General features: G+C 64.9%; 2 protein-coding genes across 4 annotated transcripts in view; both read right to left on the reverse strand.

Moving 5' to 3' along the window:
• WDR90 (WD repeat domain 90) overlaps positions 1-15175 on the reverse strand; it is a 22758-nt gene extending 7583 nt beyond the window's left edge. The window contains exons 1-34 of one of the 2 annotated variants that reach the window (XM_023189226.1): positions 15060-15175; positions 14632-14723; positions 14331-14507; positions 14138-14246; positions 13793-13963; positions 13418-13526; positions 13255-13322; positions 12781-12884; positions 12483-12701; positions 12002-12070; positions 11096-11206; positions 10877-11022; positions 10744-10801; positions 9617-9735; positions 9277-9438; positions 9050-9180; positions 8865-8981; positions 8189-8424; positions 7856-7995; positions 7487-7617; positions 6814-6944; positions 6368-6529; positions 6059-6187; positions 5699-5814; positions 5584-5624; positions 5334-5465; positions 4652-4755; positions 4108-4210; positions 3650-3771; positions 3290-3449; positions 3005-3195; positions 2730-2898; positions 2458-2569; positions 1945-2116 (exon numbers count right to left, since the gene is read on the reverse strand). In XM_023189226.1, the coding sequence (XP_023044994.1) occupies positions 1945-2116; positions 2458-2569; positions 2730-2898; positions 3005-3195; positions 3290-3449; positions 3650-3771; positions 4108-4210; positions 4652-4755; positions 5334-5465; positions 5584-5624; positions 5699-5814; positions 6059-6187; positions 6368-6529; positions 6814-6944; positions 7487-7617; positions 7856-7995; positions 8189-8424; positions 8865-8981; positions 9050-9180; positions 9277-9438; positions 9617-9735; positions 10744-10801; positions 10877-11022; positions 11096-11206; positions 12002-12070; positions 12483-12701; positions 12781-12884; positions 13255-13322; positions 13418-13526; positions 13793-13963; positions 14138-14246; positions 14331-14507; positions 14632-14723; positions 15060-15171 (4425 nt within the window). In that variant the 5' untranslated portion in view covers positions 15172-15175. Of the gene's footprint in view, positions 1-1944; positions 2117-2457; positions 2570-2729; positions 2899-3004; positions 3196-3289; positions 3450-3649; positions 3772-4107; positions 4211-4651; positions 4756-5333; positions 5466-5583; positions 5625-5698; positions 5815-6058; positions 6188-6367; positions 6530-6813; positions 6945-7486; positions 7618-7855; positions 7996-8188; positions 8425-8864; positions 8982-9049; positions 9181-9276; positions 9439-9616; positions 9736-10743; positions 10802-10876; positions 11023-11095; positions 11207-12001; positions 12071-12482; positions 12702-12780; positions 12885-13254; positions 13323-13417; positions 13527-13792; positions 13964-14137; positions 14247-14330; positions 14508-14631 lie in introns of both variants that reach the window. The other variant, XM_023189225.1, reaches the window with a different exon arrangement.
• Positions 15176-15974: 799 nt separating this feature from the next.
• On the reverse strand, positions 15975-21665 carry MCRIP2 (MAPK regulated corepressor interacting protein 2). Of its 2 annotated transcripts, none has more exons than XM_023189227.3 (5): positions 21408-21665; positions 21202-21331; positions 16901-17028; positions 16562-16663; positions 15975-16327 (listed from the first exon to the last, which is right to left on the reverse strand). In XM_023189227.3, the coding sequence occupies exons 1-5, from the start codon at positions 21457-21459 to the stop codon at positions 16257-16259; spliced, it is 483 nt and encodes a 160-aa protein (XP_023044995.1). In that variant the 5' UTR covers positions 21460-21665; the 3' UTR covers positions 15975-16256. The 2 variants fall into 2 exon arrangements, 1 of the variants encoding a protein (XP_023044995.1); XR_002725698.3 differs by adding an exon at positions 17830-17967 and having other exon boundaries at positions 16134-16663.
• Between the last annotated feature and the right edge of the window lie 314 nt (positions 21666-21979).

Below are 21979 nucleotides of genomic sequence, written 5' to 3' on the forward strand. Positions count from 1 at the left end.
GGCGAGGTGGCGGGCGCCTGTAGTCCCAGCTACTCAGGAGGCTGAGGCAGGAGAATGGCGTGAACCCGGGAGGCGGATCTTGCAGTGAGCCGAGATCGTGCCACTACACTCCAGCCTGGGTGATAAGAAACTCCGTCTCAAACAAACAAAATCAGTTCAGCTGAGCGATGAGGGACTGCAGGGACTCAGACCGGGACGTCTCAGTCTGTCTCCCCAGGAGGGGCCCCGGGCCCTGGGCCCTGCAAGGAAATGGTGAAGTCCAGGCGCGGGCAGAACCACACGGGCGAGGCCCAGAGTTCCTTACGCTTCCACATCACAGGGAAGCCACCAGTGACCACAGGCTCAGGTCACGGACTCAGGACCCGAATTTCCCAGCCCTGGCGGGTGGACACACGCGTGAGCTACCCATACAATGGAACAGTATTTGGCCGTAAAGAGGAGTGACTGGCTTGGCACACGCAGCGGCCGGGATGATCCTGGAAACCACACTCGGAGAGAGAAGCAGGTGAGCCAGTTCCTACAGAACATCCCGAACGGGAAAATCCAGACACAGAAAGCCACTCAGTGGTTGCCAGGGGCTGGGGAGGCGGGAAACGGAGAGTGACCGAGGAACAGGCACACACAAGGTTTCCTCTGGTTCCACAGCTGCTGAATATGCTGAAACTCACCTACTGAAGTGCACAGAGCTCAGGCTGTGACAACCATACCTCAACAAACCCGCTGCCAGAAAGGTAAACAACCCTCACCCGTCTCACACTCAACTTCCTTTGCTGGCTATCGTCACCTTCAAATACTAAAGACAGGTGTCTAAAGAAAGAAGCGAGGGACAACTGGAAGATGGGACTCGGCATCAAGGAACAATCGATGCTGTGGGGACCAGCTGACCACACGCAGAGCTCTGAGACCCACAGGAGGAAGCCCGTGGCCGCAGCTGCTGGACCAACGCCACACCAGAAACCTGCTCCAGCAGGGGAAGGACTGGCACCTGTCCTGCTGCCCCCATTCAGCCCAGGAGGCCACCTCTCCTAAGGCTGCAGCTGGCGGGTGAGAGGGCGACACGGTGGCTGCCCCAACCCCATGAGGCCATGGAGCTTCCAGGCCAGGTGGTTCCAGAGAGGTGAGTGCTGTGTGCTTCTTGGAGACACGGCTCCAGCACCAGGAGGCTGCAGAACAGAGCTGGGCCTTACAGAACTGGACCCAATACCGACCAGAACCCGACCAGATCTGACCCCGAGAGAGCAGAACTTGACCCAGCAGCCACCCGGCCTCCTGACCTCTTGAGCCCACGAGACTGAGCCAGCAAAGCCAGTCTATGGGAGGTGCAGGGACAGACGATGTGGGGTTTTTAATCATTTTTTCCCTTTGAGATGGAGTCTTGCTCTGTTGCCCAGGCTGGAGTGCAGTGGTGCAGTCTTGGCTCACTGCAACCTCTGCCCGCCGGGTTCAAGTGATTCTCTTGCCTCAGCCTCCAGAGTAACTGGGATTACAGGTATACATCAGGAGGCCCAGCTAATTTTTGTGTTTTTAGTAGAGACAGGGTTTCGCCATGTTGGCCAGGCTGGTCTCAAACTGCTGACCACAGGTGATCCGCCTGCCTCGGCCTCCCAAAGTGCTGGGATTACGGGCGTGAGCCCCCACCCCCGGATTAATGTGGTTTGACAATTAAAAAACAAAACAAAACAAAAAACGCAAAGCAGTAGCATGGAAAGGACGGTTTGAGAACACCTGCAAGGCCTGCCAGGCGGCTCCCTGGTGCAGACACAACTGGGATGGCTCTGAGGGACGTGCACACCCAAGACCTCCCTCCTGTGAACCCCCAGGCAGCCGCTGTGAGCCAGTGACCGCAGGACTTGGAATGATCTAGGCTGGCGGAGATGGGGCCAGCAGGCAGGGAGGGCGCCGGGTTCGGCTGCCCTGCCTCCGTCCAGGCTGGAAGTCCCTCACCTTGCTCCTGTGGCCACTGATGAGACGTGTGCTAGTGCCCTCGGCCCAGCTGATGAACCAGAGTGTGCCCGCTCTGGTGCCCACGACGCCCATGTCCACGCTGTCATCGAAGCTGGCGCTCACCACAGCCCCGTCCAGCACCAGCTCGTGTTCCATGAACACAGAACTGGACCTGAGGGTGCAGGGGAGGAGGAGAGAGAACAGTGGGTCTCAAGGCTGACAACAAGAGCCAGCTGGGTCCCCAGCTGAGGCAGGGCCTTCAGCATTGCATCTTGGGACCTGGCTGTGCCCTCCCGGTGGAGAAAGAGAAAGCCCATGGAGCTGGGGCTTCTGGGCCCGTGCCCGTCTTCGATGGCAGCCAGCGAGGCCCAGGCCACACCCAAGCCTGTCCCTCGGAGGGGCTAGCAGACGGCTGGTCTGCAGGGCAGCCTAGCGGGGGGCACTGGCTGCAAGCCCCGTTCAGGGACACCAACACCCACCTGCAGCTGAAACACACGGGGGTGAACGGCTCACCTGGCGCCTGAGCCCTTGCACCTCAGCTCCGACACAGCCCCCACAGCCCACAGGCGCAGCCGCCCTGTGCTGCCGCCGCTGACCAATCGAGAGCTCGAACACAGCAACAGCCCTGGGGGCAGGAGGAGCCATGAGGGGCCACAGCCGCCCTCCCAGAGGCCCTGGGTCACAAGGCTGCCCGGACGCCAGGGCTGGAGACGAGGCGTCTGCCCCAGTTCTGAGGATCCCAGATTGGGGTCCTGAGGGCCACAGGGCTTCTGCAGGGCACTCACCAATGCCACCATCGTCTGCCTCCCAGGACAGGAAGCAGCGGCCAGCACGCGTGTCCCAGACACAGACCTGGCCGGAGCTGGTGCCACAGTAGAGCAGGGGGGGTGCCCCGTAGCAGAGCGAGGTCAGCTCTCCAGCCCCCACTGTCCCTGGGACCTGCTCTCGATGCACCTGGCAGGGTACGAGTAGCCATGGGTCAGTGGTGTCCCGGGCCCCAGTCAGACTCCACCCCACAAAACGACCCCTGGGCCCAAACACCAAGCGGGTGACCTGGCACCTGAAGGCTGATATCTGCCCCGCGTTGCTGCAGGAGCCAGAAGGTGACAGTGCCCTGGCCCACACAGGTGAGCTCGCCGGCGTCCCAGGGGTTGAAGGCCACGCCATGCACCGGCTCCGGGAGGCGGGTGGAGGACACAAGGTCATAGGTGGCCGTGCCCCACAGGGCGAGGGTGCGGCCGTCGTGGTCCCCTGGGAAGGACATACAGCAGCTACGTCAGGTGCACAGGTGCAGCCCCCCCGGGGTCTAGGGAAGCCCGTGGCCTCCACCTGCCCCGCCACTGACCCAATGTGACTAGAAGCCTGTCATCTGGTGAGAAGGCCAGGGCCAGCACAGTGGTGCTATGGTGGGAAATGAGATGCTGGCAGAGGCCACCAGACACGTCCCAGACGCGGATCTGACAATGGGCAGTTGTGCTGCTGCGGCCCGAGGCAGAGGCCAAGACCTGGCAGGCAAGAGGGCATGCAGTGAGTGGGGAGGCTGCGGCCGGCTGGCCCCACCTCAGCTCTGCCAGCTCTGGCTGGAGTGGAGGCTGGGGTGGCCATCTGCCCCGTCTGTGGTGGTGAGAGCCCGCACTGGTCCGGGAGCTCGGTTCTGCCAGGCACAGTGGTCCTGGGTGAGGAGGAGGGCAACGTAGGCAGGCACCTGGGCACTGTGGCTGAGGGCCAGCGTGGAGATCTCCGCAGGGTGGCCGGGCCAGTGCTGCTGGGCGCCAGAGTGCAGGTCTTCCACCACCACCAGGCGGCCGCAAGTGTAGGCAAAGAAGCCTGTGAGGAGAGGGCGGGGCCTGGGGGCGGGGCCTGGCAGGGCCACGGGGCGGGGCCAAGGGGTTCGCATCATCCCAGGCACAGGCGCCCCCTCCCCATCGCCCGGCAGCCAAAGTGCTTCCCAGGACAGGCACAGGCGTGCCCTCCCCATCGCCCGGCAGCTAACGTGCTTCCCAGGACCTGGGCTGGAGCGCCAGGAGGCGCCACCGGGAGAACAGAGCCCCACACTGATGGCTGGCGCTCATCTGCCGCCAGGGCCTGGCCTTGGGGTGGGGACAGCTGGACCACGCGCGGCGGCATCTTGGCTGGGGGTGGGGGTAAGCTCTCGGCCCCCACCTGTGTCCGGCCTCCAGACCATGTTGGCCCGCCCGTTCCCGCTGTAGCCAACCACAGCCTTCAGACGCAGCCACGCACCGCCGGCGGGAGGCAGGGAAGTGCCCTGCAAGGAAGGAGACCCGGATGCTGCTGGGGCCCAGCATGGCCACCTGGGCCCCAAACCTGCACATGGGAGGCTGCTTTGGGGCATACCCAGGCCAGCTGCAGAGGGCACCCAGGGGCATAGATGGGGAAGCAGGGATGGGAGGTATGGGCACTCGGTGTGGCAGGGCCAGGAGGGACACAGGCCCGTGGGGCTCTCAAAGGCAGCTGCTGGATGAGAGGGGAAAGGCGGGTCAGCAGGAGGCCACCACAGGGTCCTGTCTGGAGGCCGGCGGAGGGCAGGGGCGGGGGTGCGGGATGAAGGTGCCTCCAGGAGACAGGTGCTCGAAGGCCAGAGCATCCCCTTTGGAGACCAAAAACAACCCTGAGGAGGTGCTGGTAGGCCCTGGGGGGGCTCTGTGCTTGCTGGGGAAAAAGAGGGCTCCCAGAAACCACTCCCCACCTTGGCAGAGTGGGGGCCGCGGCTGGCCCTGGCAGGTGTGAAGGCCTTGTAGGAAGCCGGGCAGGTGGTGCGTGGGGCCCCCGAATTCTTGGTGTCGCTGGTGCCTGGCAGGTTGGAGGCAGAGCCTGTGGCATCACACCGCCCTGCAGCTCTTCAGAGACCCCACACACTACACGCAGAGTCTCCCCACAAGGCCCTGGTCTACCACACAGTGAGAATGCACAGCGGGGCAGAGGCCGGGGCCACGGGCACACGGGCACAGGCAGGTGACCTCGCCTCTTCACACAGTGGACTCACCGACCACCCTCAGGCCCCTGCACCGGCACCAGCGTCCCTGCCCTGCCCTCTACTGCTCACAGGCTTAGCTGCGGGAACAGGGAGATACGGCAAGCCCCCAGGAGCCCACTGCCGCAGCCCAGGCCCCGTCTCCAGCCCTGCCGGCCTCCTCCTCCGTGAGCAGTGACCCCTCGGGGTCACGGTTCTCCTCACAGAGTCCTTCCTCATCGGACGTGGTGAAGGTGCCTGGGCCCGATCTGCCCACATCCCCTGACCCCACTGTCCCACCTGCTGAGCAGTGATGGTACCTGCACCCCAGAGCTGGACGTGCGTGAGTACCTGCTGCCACTGGGCCTGTGCCCTCAGACCCAAATGCCCCCACTCCCCCAGGACCCCTGCTGCTCACCATCGCCACCTTCGGGAGGCCTGGCACAAATGCCCAGCCGTGGTGGAGCTGCCTGAGATGGCTTGGGGACCTGCTGCCGGGGGAGCTCGCTGGCCCTGGACGCAGCATCCTCTAGCTGTCCTGTGCCCAGGCCTGGGGAATAAGGAGCCCTGTGATGTTTGAGGAGGAAGAGGAAGGGCCGCTGGGCAGACACAGGACCAGCCCCAGAGTCAGCGCAGCGCCTGCCCCCCTGCTGAGCACAGCCACTCACCTGCCTCGCAGGCTGGGGAGGGCCCAGGGAAGCTTTGGTCGCTGGAGAGGGAGGAGAGAGGGTCTCAGGAGGGCCTGGGGGGCCTAAGCAGACACAGCTGAGAGTAGGCACTTGCCTCTCAGTAGTGGCAAGGATATCCCAGAGGAAGATGGCATCCCCTGCGCTGAGGACCTGCTGCTGGTCAGGAGAGAACGTCACAGCCTGCACAGGCTCCGAGTGGCCGATGTACACCTAGAGGTAGCGGCGTCACATGCAGGGACCCTGAGGCAGGGCATGGATGCTGCCGTGTGCCCAGCCCCTGGGGGCGGTGAGCCCCACACAGCGTGAGACCCCGGAGGCACAGGGGGTCCTTGGGGGGTCACTCTTACCTCTCACCTTCTGCTCTCCCTGCCCCGCCCACAGCTGCAGGGGTCTCCCGGGCCACCTGAGGAGGTTTTCCTGATGGCCAGAGCCACCTGCCTTCCCACGCACACACCTGGGGGCCTGGGCTGGCCTGTGTCGTGTAGTCCCACACCTTGACCGCCCGGCCAGTGGCCATCAGCAGGAAGCGGGCATCCTCACTGAGCATCAGGGAGGAGCAGGGCTCAGGGTGGACACCAGGCAGCTGGAACACAGTGCTCTTGGGAAATGCCATGTCTCAGGAAAGTGGCTGGCAGCCTGGGGCCTCCCTTCGTTGCGGGTGTGGCGATGGCCCCCCACCCAGCTAGAGGGGCTGCAGGCACAGAGGCCGGGCCTGGACAGCACAGGGAGGGCCAGGTCAGCGGGCTGCAGCCCTGAGGCTCACCTCCCGGATGATGCGGCCTGACGCAGCATCCAGCACCACGACTCTGTTGGATGAGGTGGACACCAGCAGGTGGCCCAGGGCTGCAGGGCCAAAGCACACAGCCACGGCTGAGTCCAGGCGGCCGCTGGCCAGGTCCAGAGTGCCGATGTCGACTCGCAGCAGCTGGGGTAGCGGCAAGTGGCCGACAGTCAGGTCCCCAGGCAGAGCGGGTGCCACCCAGGGCCAGGCTTGGGAGGGAGGCCCCGGAGACACTCACTCGGCACCCAGGTAGCACCTGCCCTGTAGAGGAACCTGGCCGCACCTGGACCCCACAGGGCTGATGTGTACCGTGACAGGAGGCGGGACAGGGCCTAGGTCCTGCTCGAGTGGCCGTGACCTCCCTCCTGCCCCTGCAGCCAGCCTCTCATGGCCCAGTCTCCCTGGACCCAGGAGGGCTGCAGACTCACCTCGTCCAGGGAGGCCGAGCCCGTGACCGTCACGGAGTGCCTGGAGGGTCCCACGAAGGCCAGCAGGCGGCCGTCCCTGCTGACTGCCAGAGTGCCGGGGCTCGCGGGGGCGTCCGGCCACACCACGTCCGCTGTGGCCACATGGGGCGGGGCAGGGGTCAGCTCGGGGGAGGGAGCGCCAGGGTACACGTGGCCAGGGCCCAAGGAGGCCGCTGCCCCTGCCCCCACTTTCGGGAAACACCAGCCCGGGAGCACAGATGCGTCACAGTGGCAGAGGAAGGCCAAGGTGGCAGTGGGCGCCAGGCGCTGCTGGGGAGCTGGGAATCCCTGTGGGCCAGCAGTGGTCACAAGTGACCACTCAGGCGGCCCAAGTTATGGTGGCCGCAGGACAGGTCAGATGCCCGTGGCTGGGTCTGACCCCAGCTGCTGACCTGGAGCTTGGGCTGCCTGCCTCCTCCTGGGCACAGACCCGGGCTGACCTCTGGCCTTGGGGGCCGGCGAACGCTAAACCACAATCTCAGGGCCTTGACAAGGTGACTGAGGCAGCCGCGCCGCCCCACAGGACCCAGCCAGTGGACCAGGAAACCGGCCCGTGTGTCACGGTGCTGGCCTGCACCAGACCCAGGCCTCTCCCGCCTGGAGGAGTCCCCGGAGCGGCTGCGGGGGGCCCAACCTGCCACTCGGAGGACATGCCACTGGGGGTCCGCGCAGTCGTACTGGGCCAGGGAGCCCTGGGAGCAGGAGCTGAAGAGCAGGCGGCCGTCAGGGGTGGCGGTCAGGCCGGTGATGGCTCCTTGGTGGCACCTGCAGTACACACAGGGACCCCGCTGGCCCCAGTCCCAAAGCCCAACTAGGACATGAAGCCCCAAGAACCACAGGATCCCTTGACCTCCAGCCAACCAGCCTGGCCACGGCAGTCCCCGTGGGGCAGCAAAGGGTGGGGGTCCGGCTGGCGCTGGCCATCCTGCACATGACCCCCGCCTGGCCACCCCAGCTTCCACCGCGGGGTCTCTGTGGGGCTGGTGGCCGGCTGGGCACTTACATGTGTTCCACCAGGACCTCAGCAGCCTCCAGGCTGAAGGAGCGCACGGCCCCACTGCTAAAGCCGCAGAAAAAGGTCGGCCTTGTGGGGTGGAAGGTGACGGTGCACGGGGCCTCCTCTGATGATGTGAAGTCGTATAGCTGTGGGACGGGGGCCGTGCTGAGGGGAGGGCAGGGATCACAAGGGCCCAAAGGTTCTCCAGGAGGCCCAAACCCACAAGGCCAACACAGCCTGGAAAGACCAGGTCCCCATAGGCCCCCCTCACCCCTGCTGACAAACCCCTGCTTCACGACCTCCTGGCCTTCCCTGCCGCGCTGCTCCTGCCAACCCCACCTGCTGCAGGGTGGCCAGGTCCCAGATGCGGACGGTGCGGTCCTGGGACACGGTGGCCAGCTGTCCCCGCCTCTGCTCCGTGGCGAGGGCCAGCACTGGGGCGGTGTGGGAGCGAGCCAGCATGTGGTACACCCGAGACGGTGTGTCCAGGAAGCCCAGGTGGCCCGAGGAGGTGGCGGACAGCACACGGAGGCCGTCGGGGCTGACACAGACTGAGCTGACGGGGCCCTCGTGCTCTGTGGGTGGGGCGGGGTCAGGGACCTCCCAGGGCCACCCCGGGGTGAGCGGCATGCCAGAGCCAACCCTGGGCAGCCACTGCTCAGGCTTCAGGTCCCCAAGACCTCAGCAAACGCACTCCCTGCTGCTCAAAGTCCCAGGCTCCACATGGCTGCAAGATACAGCTCCCTTGAGACCAGCACTCAGAGGCCAGGCAGGACCCAGGCTGGGAGGCTTCGCCCACTACCCGTGGCCCACCAAGCCCTTCTGTGAGGCTGCCCTGTGGGTGGCCCTGGCATCAGCCGCCCCAGGGCTCAGGACACGTCGCTTGGCCCCGTGGCTCCCTGTGCAGCCAGGAGCCAGGGCGGCTGACAGCAGAGCCCCAGGGACTTGGCCTTCCCTGCCCCAGCATCCAGGCGAGGCTCTCCCCGAGTTGGAAGAGCAGTGCCTACAACCTCACCTGCCTCCAGGAGCACCGAGGAAAAGTCCAGGGGCCAGAGCCGCAAGTAGCCGTCCGCAGAACCCACAGCACACACGGCCGGGGAGACACTGAGGCTGCTGATGGCAATGCCGGGGCCTGGGGGCGGGGGGTGTCAGTGCCTCAGTGTCCCTGCCACCCTCGCCACATGGCAGGAGCCCTCTTACCTGTGCTGAAGGTCTGCTTCTGCCGGTGGGGGCCGTCCGGAGTTTGTGTGGGGAGCAGGCGGCGGGCGTGCCGCACGACCATGCACTGACAGTCAATCTCCAAGATGTGGCCGCTGCGGCTGCACACGAAGCTGCCCAAGAAGGCAACAGGGAAGGTAAGGCCCTCAGGGTACCAGGCACCAGGGCCCCCACGCTGGGGCAGGCTGTGGGGAAGGGCAGGGGCTCACAGCATGGCAGCCGAGGGCTCCGGGCAGCCGTCCTGGGCCTGCTTGAAGGCGAGGTCGGTGAACTGCAGCACGTGGTGCTCCCCCAAGTCCACGGGGCAGGAACGCAGCGCCCCACCACGCAGCCGCCAGAGCCTCACGCTGCCCTGCCCACACGACGCCATCCTGCGAGGAATGAGAACTGAGTACCGCGGCAGCCCGTAGTGCCCTGACCCGCCAGGAGACGTGATGCACAACCAAGGCCGGGAACGACAGTCCCTGAGCCAGGGGGAGGTGCTCGGGCCTCAGTCCCCACTCCGGGCCCAGACCCTCTCCCAGCATCGTGGATGGGCGGCTGCATCACCTGGTTTCATCAAAAAAGGTGACCTGGAAGGCCTGGATGTCAAAGTCAGCGTGCGCCTTTGCCAGAACGACCACCTCGCCACCGAGGCCCACCTGGCCGGTGCCCCAGGCCACCACCATCTGCAACAAGCCCAGGCTGAGCCCGCACAGCAGGACCAGTCAGTGCCGCCTTGATTCTGCGAGGCCCAGCTGAGCCCCGCCTGGAGGTGGCTTTTCTCTCATGCAGAGACCAGCCTCTGAGCGTGCGGCTGCGGAGGGTGGAAGGAAACCAGCCCCTCCATCTTCTCGCCCTGACGTGTGGCAGCTTTGGGACGACTACGGAGACCCACGATGCTGAGTGCTGCATCCCATCCACAGAGAAGTAAAAACCCACCCACAAGCCGGAAGGCAGACAAAAAGCAGCTCGTGGCTGGGCACAGTGGCTCAGGCCTGTGATCCCAGCACTTTGGGGGGCTTGAGGTGGGAGGACTGCTTGAGCCCTGAAGTTTGAGACCAGCCAGGGCAATGTAACGAAACCTCATCTCTACAAAAAGTTAAAGAAACAAAACGTTAGCCAGGTGCAGTGGCACACGCCTGTGGTCTAGCTATCTGGGAAGCTGAGGCAGGAGGATGGCTTGAGTCCAGCTGGCAGGGAGGTCAGGGAGGGGGTGAGGCTGCAGCGAGCTATGATTGCACCACTGCATTCCAGCCTAGGTGACAGAACAAGGCCCTCCCACAAAAAGAAGTGTTTTAAAAAAGTGCTCCTACCGAGACGCCAGGCGATTTGGCTGTGTGGACGTGCCACTGATGCCCAAGCGTGGGTAGCTGCAGGGGCTCTGCCATGTGAAAATCTCATAACCACATCACCAGCAGAGAGAACGAAGCAAGGTGTGTAAATGCTCACTTAAACCGACTCCAATGGCCGATAAACCAAGACATGTGAGAAATGTGAGCTGCTGGTGGTGCTTTCTGTATAGAGCAGTGGGGCGGCATGAACACCGGAGTGCACAGAGCCCCACCGCAGGGAGGACACAGAGCAGGGACCCAGGATCACACGAGGTGGAGTTTCAGAAAACCAAGACCCTTCAAGCTGCCTGCGTGCATCAGGACGGCCCCCCCGGCCCCCAATCCCGGCCAGGGCCCTGTTACCGTCCTCCCGTGGCGGTCCTTGCCAACCCCGCAGAGAAGGGCCCCGCTGTCAGAGAAGCTGTGAACAGGGTGGAGGTGGTCAGTGTCACCTGGGTTGACCCCCACCCCCTGCGTGGGGCACACCTGTGCCCACCTGAGCGAGCAGACGACATGCACTGGGCTCTGGAACAGGCACAGGCACTGCCCGGTCTGGAAGTCCCAGAGCCGCATCACACTGGGGGTCTTTGCCTGGGCCGAGGCCAATAGTGAGCTGCTGCCATCCAGCGCCAGGGCAGACACCTAGGAGGCAGAAGGATGAGGGAGGGCGCAGGGGCTGCAGGTGCGAGCCGCCCTGGGCCCGGGCAGCACCCACCTTGTCTGTGTGGCCGAGGAAGAAGCGCTGCTCCCCCGTGTCCACGAGCAGGACGACGATGACCGCATGGCAGGGGTATACAACAGCCGTCCCGTCCGGGGTCCACAGGGCCTGGCACAAGGGAGCAGGGAGCTTAGGACTGGTGCTATGCCAGGCCCCTCCTGGCTGCTGGGAGGTCAGCTTCACCTCCCACTCCAGCCCAGGGAGAGGGGGTGACAGGCCTGGCACACACACCTGGGCACACAGCCACCCAGGAGCAAGAGAAAACACCCTGCACACACTACATACACGAGTCACAGGCTGCAGATGTCAAAAGAACAGCTGGAACACGCAAGCAGGCACGCGTACACACATGCACAGACGCCTGTCCGCTAAGCCCCGCCTCCAGTGCAAGAAACTCCGGGGTGGGGGTAACAAAAAGCCACAGGGCCCCCAAACACTCAGAGCAGGCACCCAGCAGGGCCTGACAAGGGCCCAAGGCCACTGGGGCAGAGGGGAAGGCCACCTCCTCTGCCATGAGGCTCCTCTCCTAGAAGGCCCTTGCCACCCATCAGGGACCCACAGGTTGTGCCCACAGCCTGGCCCCACGCTGCTGGTCTGGACCATCAGAGCTCCAAAGACATGAGAGCTCTGGGTCTTCGCGGGGAGCACTTAGCCCAGCCAGTGAGTAAAAGATGCCCGTGACCCTGAGAGCCCCCGGTACCAGGAGGTGACAGCAGCTGTGGGCGGGGCAGCCGCCTGAGCACGCAGGAAGCAGCGGTCTGCAGGGGACAGGACCGCTGTGCCGAGGGGGCTCGGGAGCCCACACAGCCACCACAGCACATAGGTCCCTCCTTTCCCCCCGTCCCGTATCAGCGCTCAGGGCAGCCAACAGGAGCTGCCCTGGACACAGCCCAGGAGCCTCACCTGTCTGGTGCTATGGCCCCCAAAGCCGATGACGCCCTTGAGCCTCAGGACAGGGTCCGGGAGGAAGCGCTGAAACCGCCATTCACATCAAGGCCCTGGAAGGCTCAGCCAGGCCCCCAGAACGCCCCTGACCAACTCTGGGCCCCGCCAACCCCTAACTGGGTCCTGCCTCTCAAGACTGCCCTGGTCCTGGGTAGCTCCTGCTGGTGTGCTAGGGAGGAAGCTGGGACTCCGGCTGCACTGCCAGACCTTCCAGGGTCCCCCACAGACCACCTGGGGCTGGGGCACTGGGGGTGAGCAGAAGCCCTTCCTTACTCTTTGTGGACAGAGATTCTTCCCCAAAGCTGCCTCCCGCCAGCCTCAGGAGGCTGAAGCAGAGACCGTCAGAGACACATTCGTCCTGAATGCATCTCGTGGCAGGCTACCAGCTGCCCCGGCCCACACGTCACCGGACCCCGCCTGCTGTGGGATGGCCACTCACCTTGCAGGAGCTGGCGTCCTCAAGGGCCACAGGCACCTCAGTCAACTCGTGAGTCAATACATGGGTGCTGGCAGCAGCCGTGTGGACGTCAGAGGCCTTCACCTGGGCCCAGGGCTCAAGGCTATGGAGACCGGGGCCATCCGTGTTGGAGGCCTCTGAGCGCTCTTGGGACAGGCTGATCTCTGGGAAGGGCTTGGGTGCCAAGGGGGCCTGGCCGGACTGTTGGGGGACAAGTGCCCATCAGTGCCCTGGGCCGTCACGCCCCAACCCCATCTCAGAGGACGAAGCGGATACTCACGGCTGTGGGGCTGGGTATCTGGGCCACTGGAGACACACTGAATCGCACAGGTTTGCTGGAGGCCACCGGGCAAGGGAGAGGCTGTGGCCCCGGCTGCAGGAGGACTACAACACAACAAAGACCCCCAGTGACCCAGGGCTGAGCATGCAGACCCCTGGTGAAGGTGACGCCTGGGGAGGAGCAGCAGCAAGTGGCCCAGCCTCACAGGCTCTGCAGGACCCACAGCCAGCATCCCACGTCCGCCCTAGGCCCTGAAACCCTCCTCTTCCAGCTAGAAAGCTTGGGGCCCCCAGGTACCCCTCACACAAACCTCCCACCCATGTGGTTCTGGGGGCTCAGACAACCTACAGCCTTCCCTGGGTACCAGCTGCAGCCAGCACACCACTGGGTCCTTTCCCAGCCCTCTCCTCTCCTACCAAGCCCCACGCACCCTACAGGACTTAACCTGGGTCCCGGCTGACCCCACAGGCCCACCTGCCTCAGGAGGCGAACAGCTCCTCTCAATCGGCTTGGAAGGCACTTTCAAGCTGTCGCTTGGAAACCTTGGCAGGCAGAGGGACAGTCAGCGTCCGGGGGCCCAAGGGCCACCTACCCTCCCACCACCGAGGCTGCCGTGGAAAAAAGCAGAACCACTCACCGGACATGGACGTAGCGGTCATGCCAGCTCTCTCCCTTGGGCACAGGGAAAGCCATTTCCCGAGGCATAGGAGTGACGGGCAGCTTTGCCCACGGGGCCCCAGAGATGGCTACAAGGAGCAGAGTTGTTCCAGGTCAAGGGAGGCTGTTTGGCCACCTGAGCACGGGGCAGCTGCCAAAGCACTGCCATACCACCAGCCCAGCCACCCCCCGCCCCCCGGCTGCCTCCGGGGTGGGGTTCTGGCCAGAGCTCAGAGACAGCACAGCTTGAGGACTGTACTTTCCCAAGCACCCTGGACCATGCCCAGTGAGTGGCCTCTCCAGGGCTGACAGCATGGGTGAGATGTGGAGTGGGGAGCACAGGTGCGGCCCTCACCAGGCTCAAAGCACAGGTCGCTAGTGTAAAGGTTCCTGACCAGCAGGCTGGCGCACAGCCTGACGCTCTTGAGATGGCCGTAGCGACGGTTCAGGTAAACCAGGAGAATGTCCTGCAGGTCGAGCTGCAGGCAGGTCCAGCGGGCTCCATGGGGGACCAAACCCACCAGATCTGCAGGACAGGCACCCAGGGTCAGCACCCACCCTCCTGACAACCCAACTCCCAGAACTGTGAGCTTGCGCCCCCGCCAGGTTGTCCCCCAGGCCACAGAGGAGCCTCACTGGGCCTGCACCAGCTCTCTCCAGCCGCCTGTCCTGGACCATCCACACCCCATCTCAGTGTCACCTCTCTGGGGTGTCCTGGCCTCCAGAACGAAGGGAAACTGCAGCCGTGTGGCCGTAGATTTAAACTCCTTGAAGAGGTTGGAGAAAGACACACGGATGACCTGGTTGTCCTGTGGGGACGGAGCAGGGCCTTGAGGAGATGGGCCGCAGGGATGCTGGGGCTCCCATGCAGTCCCCAGCCGCGGGGTCTGTACCTCGGTGGACACATCCAAGTGGATGACGAAGTGCTTGCTGGGCAGGGGCCGAAAGAGCACATACAGGTACCGCCCGGTCAGCCCCAGGGACTGGGTGCTGTTCTTAGGCAGCTGGATGTAGTTGGCGGCAGAGACTGAGCCCCGAATGCGATACACGGCGCCCTTCAGGGTCTTGTCCTGGAGAAGCGGGAGCCCGCGTCACCGACGGCACCCAGGAGAAGTGCAGCGGGGGCGAGGGGGCCCTCGGGGGCGGGGCCGTTCTCCCAGGTGCAGGGCTCCGGGGCGAGCCCCGGCCGCCTACCGTCACCACGGCCACGTCCCCCTGCTTGGCGGAGCGCTTCCACTCGTCCACCCGGAAGTGTCTGAAGACGTTGAGGAACGGGTGCTGCCAGGCTGCGGGGAGCGGGCGGCGGGCATCAGGGGACCCGGGCACGCGAGCCAAAGCCACTGCGGGGCTGGGCCGGGCCTCGGGGACCAGGCAGGAGCCAGCGGGGCCAGGGCTCTCCACGCCTTCCCCGGCGACGCCAACGTCAGCGAGGCGGGCGGGACGAGTCCGGGCGCCCGAGGGAAGCCAAGCTCCGGGAGCCCGAGGGTGGGCGCCCGGCAGGCGGTACCCTGCCCGAGCGGGGACTGTGGCCTCGGGGCCTAGGCGGGGGCCCTGAGCGCCCCGGCCGCCGACCCTGGACCCCGGAACCCTGGAACCCATGACCTGCGCCCGCCGCGCGCTACCTCGGGCCATGGCGCCGCTCGAGCTTCCCGCCTTAGCGTCCGCGCGCCCAGCGCGGGGCATGCAGCGCGGCGCCTGGCAACGGCTGCCTGACAACGGTGCGACTTCCGCCATCACTTCCGCCGTCATGGCGGCACCCTGGCCACGTGACCTCCCCCTTGTAAGCACCCCGCTCACGTCGGCAGCCTCCACGGTTGCTCCGGCAGCTGACCCCGCTGCCCTTTGCCCCGCGGGCCTCCCGAGGCAGCCCCGTGTTAGCCCGACCGGCTTCGAAGCCTGGGCGGGTTGCGGACCCTCCCCCGTGCCCACCTGTCAGCGCCTCGGCCGGGGCTCCTGCCGCGTGCAAGCAGCAAGGCGAGGTCGCACTGAGGCCTGGCCGTGCCACGGACAGCCGGGCCTCACCCTGCCGCTCTCTCGCCGTCCGGAGGCCCCTGGTCCACACCTGGGTACCCTGGGTCCTGACTCAGGTGGACTGGGTCACCCCAGCTCATCAGGGAAGGTAGTGCCGGCGCCCGCGGAGTGCCTGGTTCCCCACGCACTCCTTCGCTCAGTGTCCCGCGGCCGGGCCCGCGGATTCAGAATGGGGCCTGGCGTTCTGAGACATAGCCCGAATCCTGGTGGTGGGGGGAGGTGATCAGGACCTTTTCATGCCTTTAGACCTTGAGTCTGGGCTCTGGTCCCAGTCAACGCCGACGGGAGAGGAAGGAGGAGCAAAGTGGGGTCCACAGAGTTCCAAGCAAGGTGAGCTGGCCAAGGTTCCTCCCACCTGTCAGAGGGCAGCTGGGTGAGAAGCCAAGGGCCTGAGGGGACAGGGCTACAAGGGGAGTTTGTGCTGGGCCTGGTGTCCCAGGCTGCGGACTGGAACTGGACATGAGGACTCCCCTACACCCTCCCAAGTCAAAGACACTCCAAAAAGGCAGTTTCTCGACTTTATTAGCCTGGAGCTCCTCCCCACCAGCCCCAGGGGCCTGTTGCTGGTCCCTGGGCACAGTGAGCAGGGCTGAGGTCAGATGGGTTCGGCCCCTGGCCATGGCAGCTTGCTTGGGACAGCCGGGCCAAGGGAACAACAGGTGCAAAAGTCCAAATGCTGGCACTTCAGGTGTGGCCGGCACCCAGCCAGGCGCAGTGGGTGGGTGGGGCACCACACTTCTCTCCTGGCCACAGGTCCGCTGTGTAGCAGCGCCCTCTCCCAGCAGCCACTAGGAACAGCTGGTGATTCTCGCCAGGAACTGTTGTGCCCACCACTCGTCCAGGTCAATGGGCACGAAGTCTGTGGGCAGAGAAGGCTGGGCAGTGATGCTGCCTCCCAGGCTGGCCAGCATCTCTCCCCTGGAGCTAAGACAAGCCACTCACCCGGACTCCGAGTGCGGCAGGCGCTGGGAAGAAGAGGTTTCTGCACAGGAGTCCCCTCCCTCATCCCCTGGGGTGGGAACCTGGCAGGGCCTGGGTCAGGATCAGAGGGGCTGGGGGGTTTCTCCTGGGGAGATGGGGTTGGGGGGCTCACTCTGCAGCCGGGGATTGGGGGTCCTCTCCACGTACTGCACAGGCCTTGGCCCGCCCTCACCGGCTGGGCCACCATCCAGCTGCTGCTGCACCTGCTGCCAGGCTGTGGGAGGAGGGCAGTCGGGCTGAGCCAGGTCCCAGGCACCCCATCGCCCACCCAGGGCCTGATGGTCACCCTGGACTCCAACCCCACACAGGGCTGGTCACAGGACACAAGGGCAGAGTGCCAAGGAAAAGCACAGCCCTGCAGCGGCTGGGGGTCAGCTTGAAGTGGGGCCATCCCGGGTCCATGTTACTGCACCCAGCAGCCTGGGCCGCACCCTCTGGCCCCGCTCGCTACCTTCGGACACAAAGCGGACATTCTCCTCGTGGGCCAGTGTGTAGGTCTCCTGGGTCCCCTCGAGGGATGGGGACGTGGAGGGGGCCCGCCGGCCGTTCACACGATTGAACACAAGCCTTGGCCCTGGACTGCAGGAAGGGAGGAGACGGACATGGTTGGTGCCCGTCCCAGGCCCGGTGCTGCCTGGCAGAACTCAGGAGCAGCCCCGGGCCGGCCCCCTGTCCCCAGACCCGGCCAGCCTAGGCACTTCCTGAAACCCAGAGAGCAGCCACCTGCAGCAGCCAGTGGCCCAGGCCTCTCTCTTGCAGGCCCCAAGTCATCGGCAGCTCAGCTTACACCTGCAGCCCTCTGCCCTGAGGGAAGTGAGTGACTGTAGGGTGGGGGCCTCAGTCTTAGTGTCCCAGACCCCTGGTTGGACCCCACTCCGCGCCCCTCCGAGGGTCTTGCAGGTGCCTGTGCTGCCACCTGCATCCCATCAGCAACCCAGATTCTGACCTGAGCCACGACCCTGTCCATGACCATGTCTCTCTGCCCCAAACCCCCACTCTGGGTGCAGTTCTAGGCCACATTCTCGCCCCACAGAAGCGCCTCCATCTCCATGATGTTTCCCTCCGTGGACGGATGGACCTGGACGGGAACGAGGGGCTTCTGCCCTCTCCCTGGCTGCCCCCAGGTCCCATGAGCACTGGGTGCCGGGATAGGCAGTGCCTGAGTGGGGAGAGTGACTGTAACCCTCACTCACTCCCCACCAGCCCGAGACAAGGGGCGATGCCAAATGAGATGGCTCCCGCAGTGCTGCACACAACGTCTAGCAGGTCCCTGGGCCCATCCAGGCCAGCAGGGCCTAGGGCAGGGATGGGCGGCCCCAGCTGGCCAAGCCCTGAGCACACAAAGCCCAGCACAGGGCCATGGAGGGAATGGGGCCGCACCTACAGCCGGAGGTGGGAGCCGGGAGTCCTGGGCTGCGCCTGCTCCGCCAGGCACTCGCGGTCCCGGCCGGCCTGCTTGCCTTCCTGGGCTCAGGTGCCCCAGCGCTGCTCTCGGTTCCTCCTCAGCTGAGAGGGGCACTAAAATAAAGAGGAGCGTCTTGAGGGGCGCAGGGTCCCGCCGGCCCCAGGGCTGGCAGGGTATGGTGGCCGCAGGGGATCTTAAAACGTGCAGGTGGTGGAGATGGGACAGGGGCAGGGGCACCAGCACCTCCCAGGCCTGCCCGCTGCCTGAGTTTCTGCACAAACCACAGGGAATAAAGTTTGTCCACTTGGAAAGCCCTCTTGCCTGCAACCCACTCCCATCTTGGAAAGCCAAAAACTCCAAGAAAGCTTGGAAGTTGGATTATCAATGTCTAAGAAGAGAAGAACATTGCCAGGGGCTGTGAATCGCAGGGCGGAGGTGGCGGCCCTCGGGCTGAGATGGGCCCCGGGAGGCAGGCACCGCCCCAGGGGTTCTGGTTACGTAAGGCCGCTGCTCTCTGGGGAAAAGGGCACCCACCCAGCGTGCACCTGTGGACCACTGCCAACCTCTCCCACTTCCAGGGACACTGCTCCGGGCAAACCAGCCCAGGGAGTGGAAGGCTGTGGAGTGTATCCTTTCATCTCCCCTCCACAGCTCACCCTTTTTTCAGCCCATGAAGCTGGGCTTGGGAGAGAATCCACCTGAGCACATCACATGCTGAGTGGGAGCAACGCTAGGACATCATCGCAAATCCAACAACAGAGTCCACGGCCCTGACCTAGTGCAGCCCCCAAGCCAACCCCCCAGCCTGCCCTCACTGGGCCTCAGATCCCCCCCTCCCCGTCTCTCGCAGGCTGCCCCTTCTCGCCCTGTGGGGTTCATGCCATTGTCCCTTCCTGTGGCGGTCCCCATGCCCTCCATCTGCCCTGAGGTCCGGTGACCACATGGCCCCATTTCATCTACTCAATGACTTATATCACCTTAGTTTATCTTACTGCCTCCCCGACCCGTCTCCCACCAGGCGGAAGAACTTTTCAAAGGTGTATCTGGGAAGGGCCTGGTGGCTTACGTCTGTAATCCTAGCACTTTGGGAGGCCGAGGAGGGCAGATCGCCTGAGGTCAGGAGTTCAAGACCAGCCTAGCCAACATAGTGAAACTCCATCTCTACTAAAAATACTAAAAATTAGCCAAGCATGGTAGCGGGTACCTGTAATACCAGCTACTCGGGAGGCTGGGGTTGCGCTTGAAACCGGGAGGGGGAGGTTGCAGTGAGCCGAGATCACGCCACTGCACTCCAGCCTGGTGACAGAGCGAGACTCCGTCTCAAAAACAAAGGTGTATCTGGCCTGTCACAGTCATGGGTAGTGCCCAGACCCGTACCTGGCAGGAACCAGAGCCAGTACACGTCGTGGGTGACAAGACGTGCCCCTCCGGGTGCATCAGAGGAGACGCGCAGGGACCCCGACACCCCCCTCCTGCGCCCAGTCAGTGAGGGATGAGGAGTGGCGAAAAGCAGCAAGGAGAAAAAAAGGCAGGGCAGGGCCAGGCACAGTGGCCCACACCTATAACCCCAACGCTTCCACAGGCCAAGGCGGGAGGATTGCTCGAGCCCAGGAATTGAATACTAGCCTGGGCAACATAGTGAGACCCATCTGCATAAAATTTAACAATTCACCAGGTGTGGTGCTCGCCTATTGTCCCAGCTACTCAAGAAGTTGAGAGGTGGGAGGATTGCTTGAACCCGGGAGGTTGAGGCTGCAGTGAGCCATGACTGCACCACTGCAACCCCCGGCCTGGATGACAGAACAAGACCTTGTCTCAAAAAGAAAAAAATAAAATGAGGCAGGGAGATGGGTGGCAGCGTGGGGTGGGGTGGTTCAGAGGGAAGGTGGTTGGTTGGCCGGGCACGGTGGCTCACACCTGTAATCCCAGCACTTTGGGAGGCCGAGATGGGTGCATCACTGGAGGTTGGGAGTTCGAGACCAGCCTGACCAACGTGGAGAAACTCTGACTCTACTAAAAATACAAGATTAGCTGGGCGTGGTGGCACGTGCCTGTAATCCCAGCTACTCAGGAGGCTGAGGCAGGAGAATCGCTTGAACCTGGGAGGCGGAGGTTGCGGTGAGTGGAGATCCTGCCATTGCACTCCAGCCTGGACAACAAGAGCGAAACCCCATTTCAAAAAAAAAAAAAAAAAAAGACAGAGGGAAGGTGATTGCCCCAAGAAGGTGTAGGAGCAGGGTGAGGGCTTCATGCAGAGGTCCCACTTCTGCCAGAAGCTCCCAGCACTGGGGCCTGGGGGTGGGGGGGTGGGTGACCCCAGGGAGCAGAGGGCAGCACACACCCTGCCCAGCCCAGGGCTCCTCCAGCCCTGCCACACATGGGGTGAAGTCCACTCAACTCCCACAGGTCTCACTGGCTGACAGAGGACCGCAGATGGGGACTTTAAGAGAACAGGCCAGGCACGATGGCTCACACCTGTAATCCCAGCACTTTGGGGGGCCGAGGCGGGCAGATCACGAGGTCAGGAGATCGAGACCATCCTGGCCAACATGGTGAAATACAAAAATACAAATTAGCTGGGCATGGTGGCACGCGCCTGTAGTTCCAACTACTCAGGAGGCTGAGGGAGGAGAATCGCTTGAACCCGAGAGGCAGAGGTTGCAGTGAGCTGAGATCGCACCACGGCCACTCCAGCCTGGACGACAGAGCGAGACTCCGTCTCCAAAAAAAAAAGAGACAACAGCCAGTGGGCCTGGTGTTGCCCACTGGGACCCTTGAGATTCCAAGGGGAGGCCACAGTGGCCGGACTGAGGCGCCTGTGGTCTTGGGAGGGCACTGGGTTAGGAAAGGCAGAAGCAACTGCAGGGGAGGAGGCCCCATTGCCCCAGGGTGTCTGGGGTGAAGGGCGGAGGAGGGCAGCGGCCCTGCCCGACGGAAGCACACGCCTGTCTCCCCCACTGAACTCTGCAAGGGCAGAGCCGGGAGACCTTGAGGAGCAGCGCCCGGCGCTCTCCGCTAACAGTGGCCTGGGCCTGCTGCACGTCAGGGTTCCAGCCGCCGCCCAAGGTCGCCTGAAGCGCCGGCCTCGCCGCTGGAGGCCCCCGCGACCCAAGAGCGGGCCGGCTTTCTCCCCGCTGGGGACCCGGGCCCGGCCAGGTGAGGCGGAAGCGCGAGGCGCAGGCCCGCGGGCGCGTAGTGGGCAGGACCCGGGCACCCCCCGCCGCCGGAGCGCTCGCCCCGCCCGCAGCACGTGGCCGGACCTCACTAACGTTTCCCCCAAGGTCACCCTCCGCGCCAGGGCGGCCGGCGGGGGAGGGGAAGCCGGGCCGGGGCCGCTCGCGTCTCACCTCGACAGGGGCCAAGGTCCCGGCGGCTGCGCGAAGGGCTGCGCCCGCGGGGGCTGCGAGGTCGGCGGCGCGGGCTGCCGGCATTTCAGGAGCTCGCCGAGCCGGCCCTCCACCTGCTGCTGCGTGGGACCTGCGGGCACCGGAGGGCGGTCAGCCGCCGCCGCGCCCCGCCCCGTCCCCGTCCCCGTCCCCCGGCCCGTGCGCACCTGTGCGGCGCTGCGCGACCAGCTTGCTGGGCCCCTTGGTGATGGTGTACATGGCGCGCCGCTTCCACACCACCGCCGGCCCCCGGCCAGATCCGGCCCCTGCGCCCGGGCTCGCACTTAACGGACGGCGGGCGCTGCGGGGAGGGGGCGGGCCCGTCACACGCCCCCGGCCCTTAAAGGGCCCGCACGGGCTCGGGCCAACCCCGGGACACGCGGCGGAGGCAGCGCTCGGGCCCTTTGGGAAGCTGGCAGGCGGGGGCGGAGCCGGCAGCAACCCCGCCCCAGGCCCCGGCGGCCGGAGGCCAAGGCGGACGTAGCGCCCTGCGGCCCGGGAAGGCCGTTGCTGCCTGGAGGCGAGGTGAGTCCCGGGGCACCGCACTCAGACTGCTGGCGGCAGGACCCAAGGGCCCTGCGGTGTCAGCCGCGATGTGAGAGCAGGGGCCTGGGAGCCCTGGGGCCCACCTTTGACAGGCGTTGGAGGAGAAGCTGTGCTGGGGGTCCCCGTGCTGGGGGGCCCTGTGCTGGGGGGATTCCTGTGCTGGGGGTCCCTGCGCTGGGGGGCTGCTCTGTAC

Source organism: Piliocolobus tephrosceles, chromosome 17 (genome assembly GCF_002776525.5).
Source record: "Piliocolobus tephrosceles isolate RC106 chromosome 17, ASM277652v3, whole genome shotgun sequence".
NCBI lineage: Eukaryota > Metazoa > Chordata > Mammalia > Primates > Cercopithecidae > Piliocolobus > Piliocolobus tephrosceles.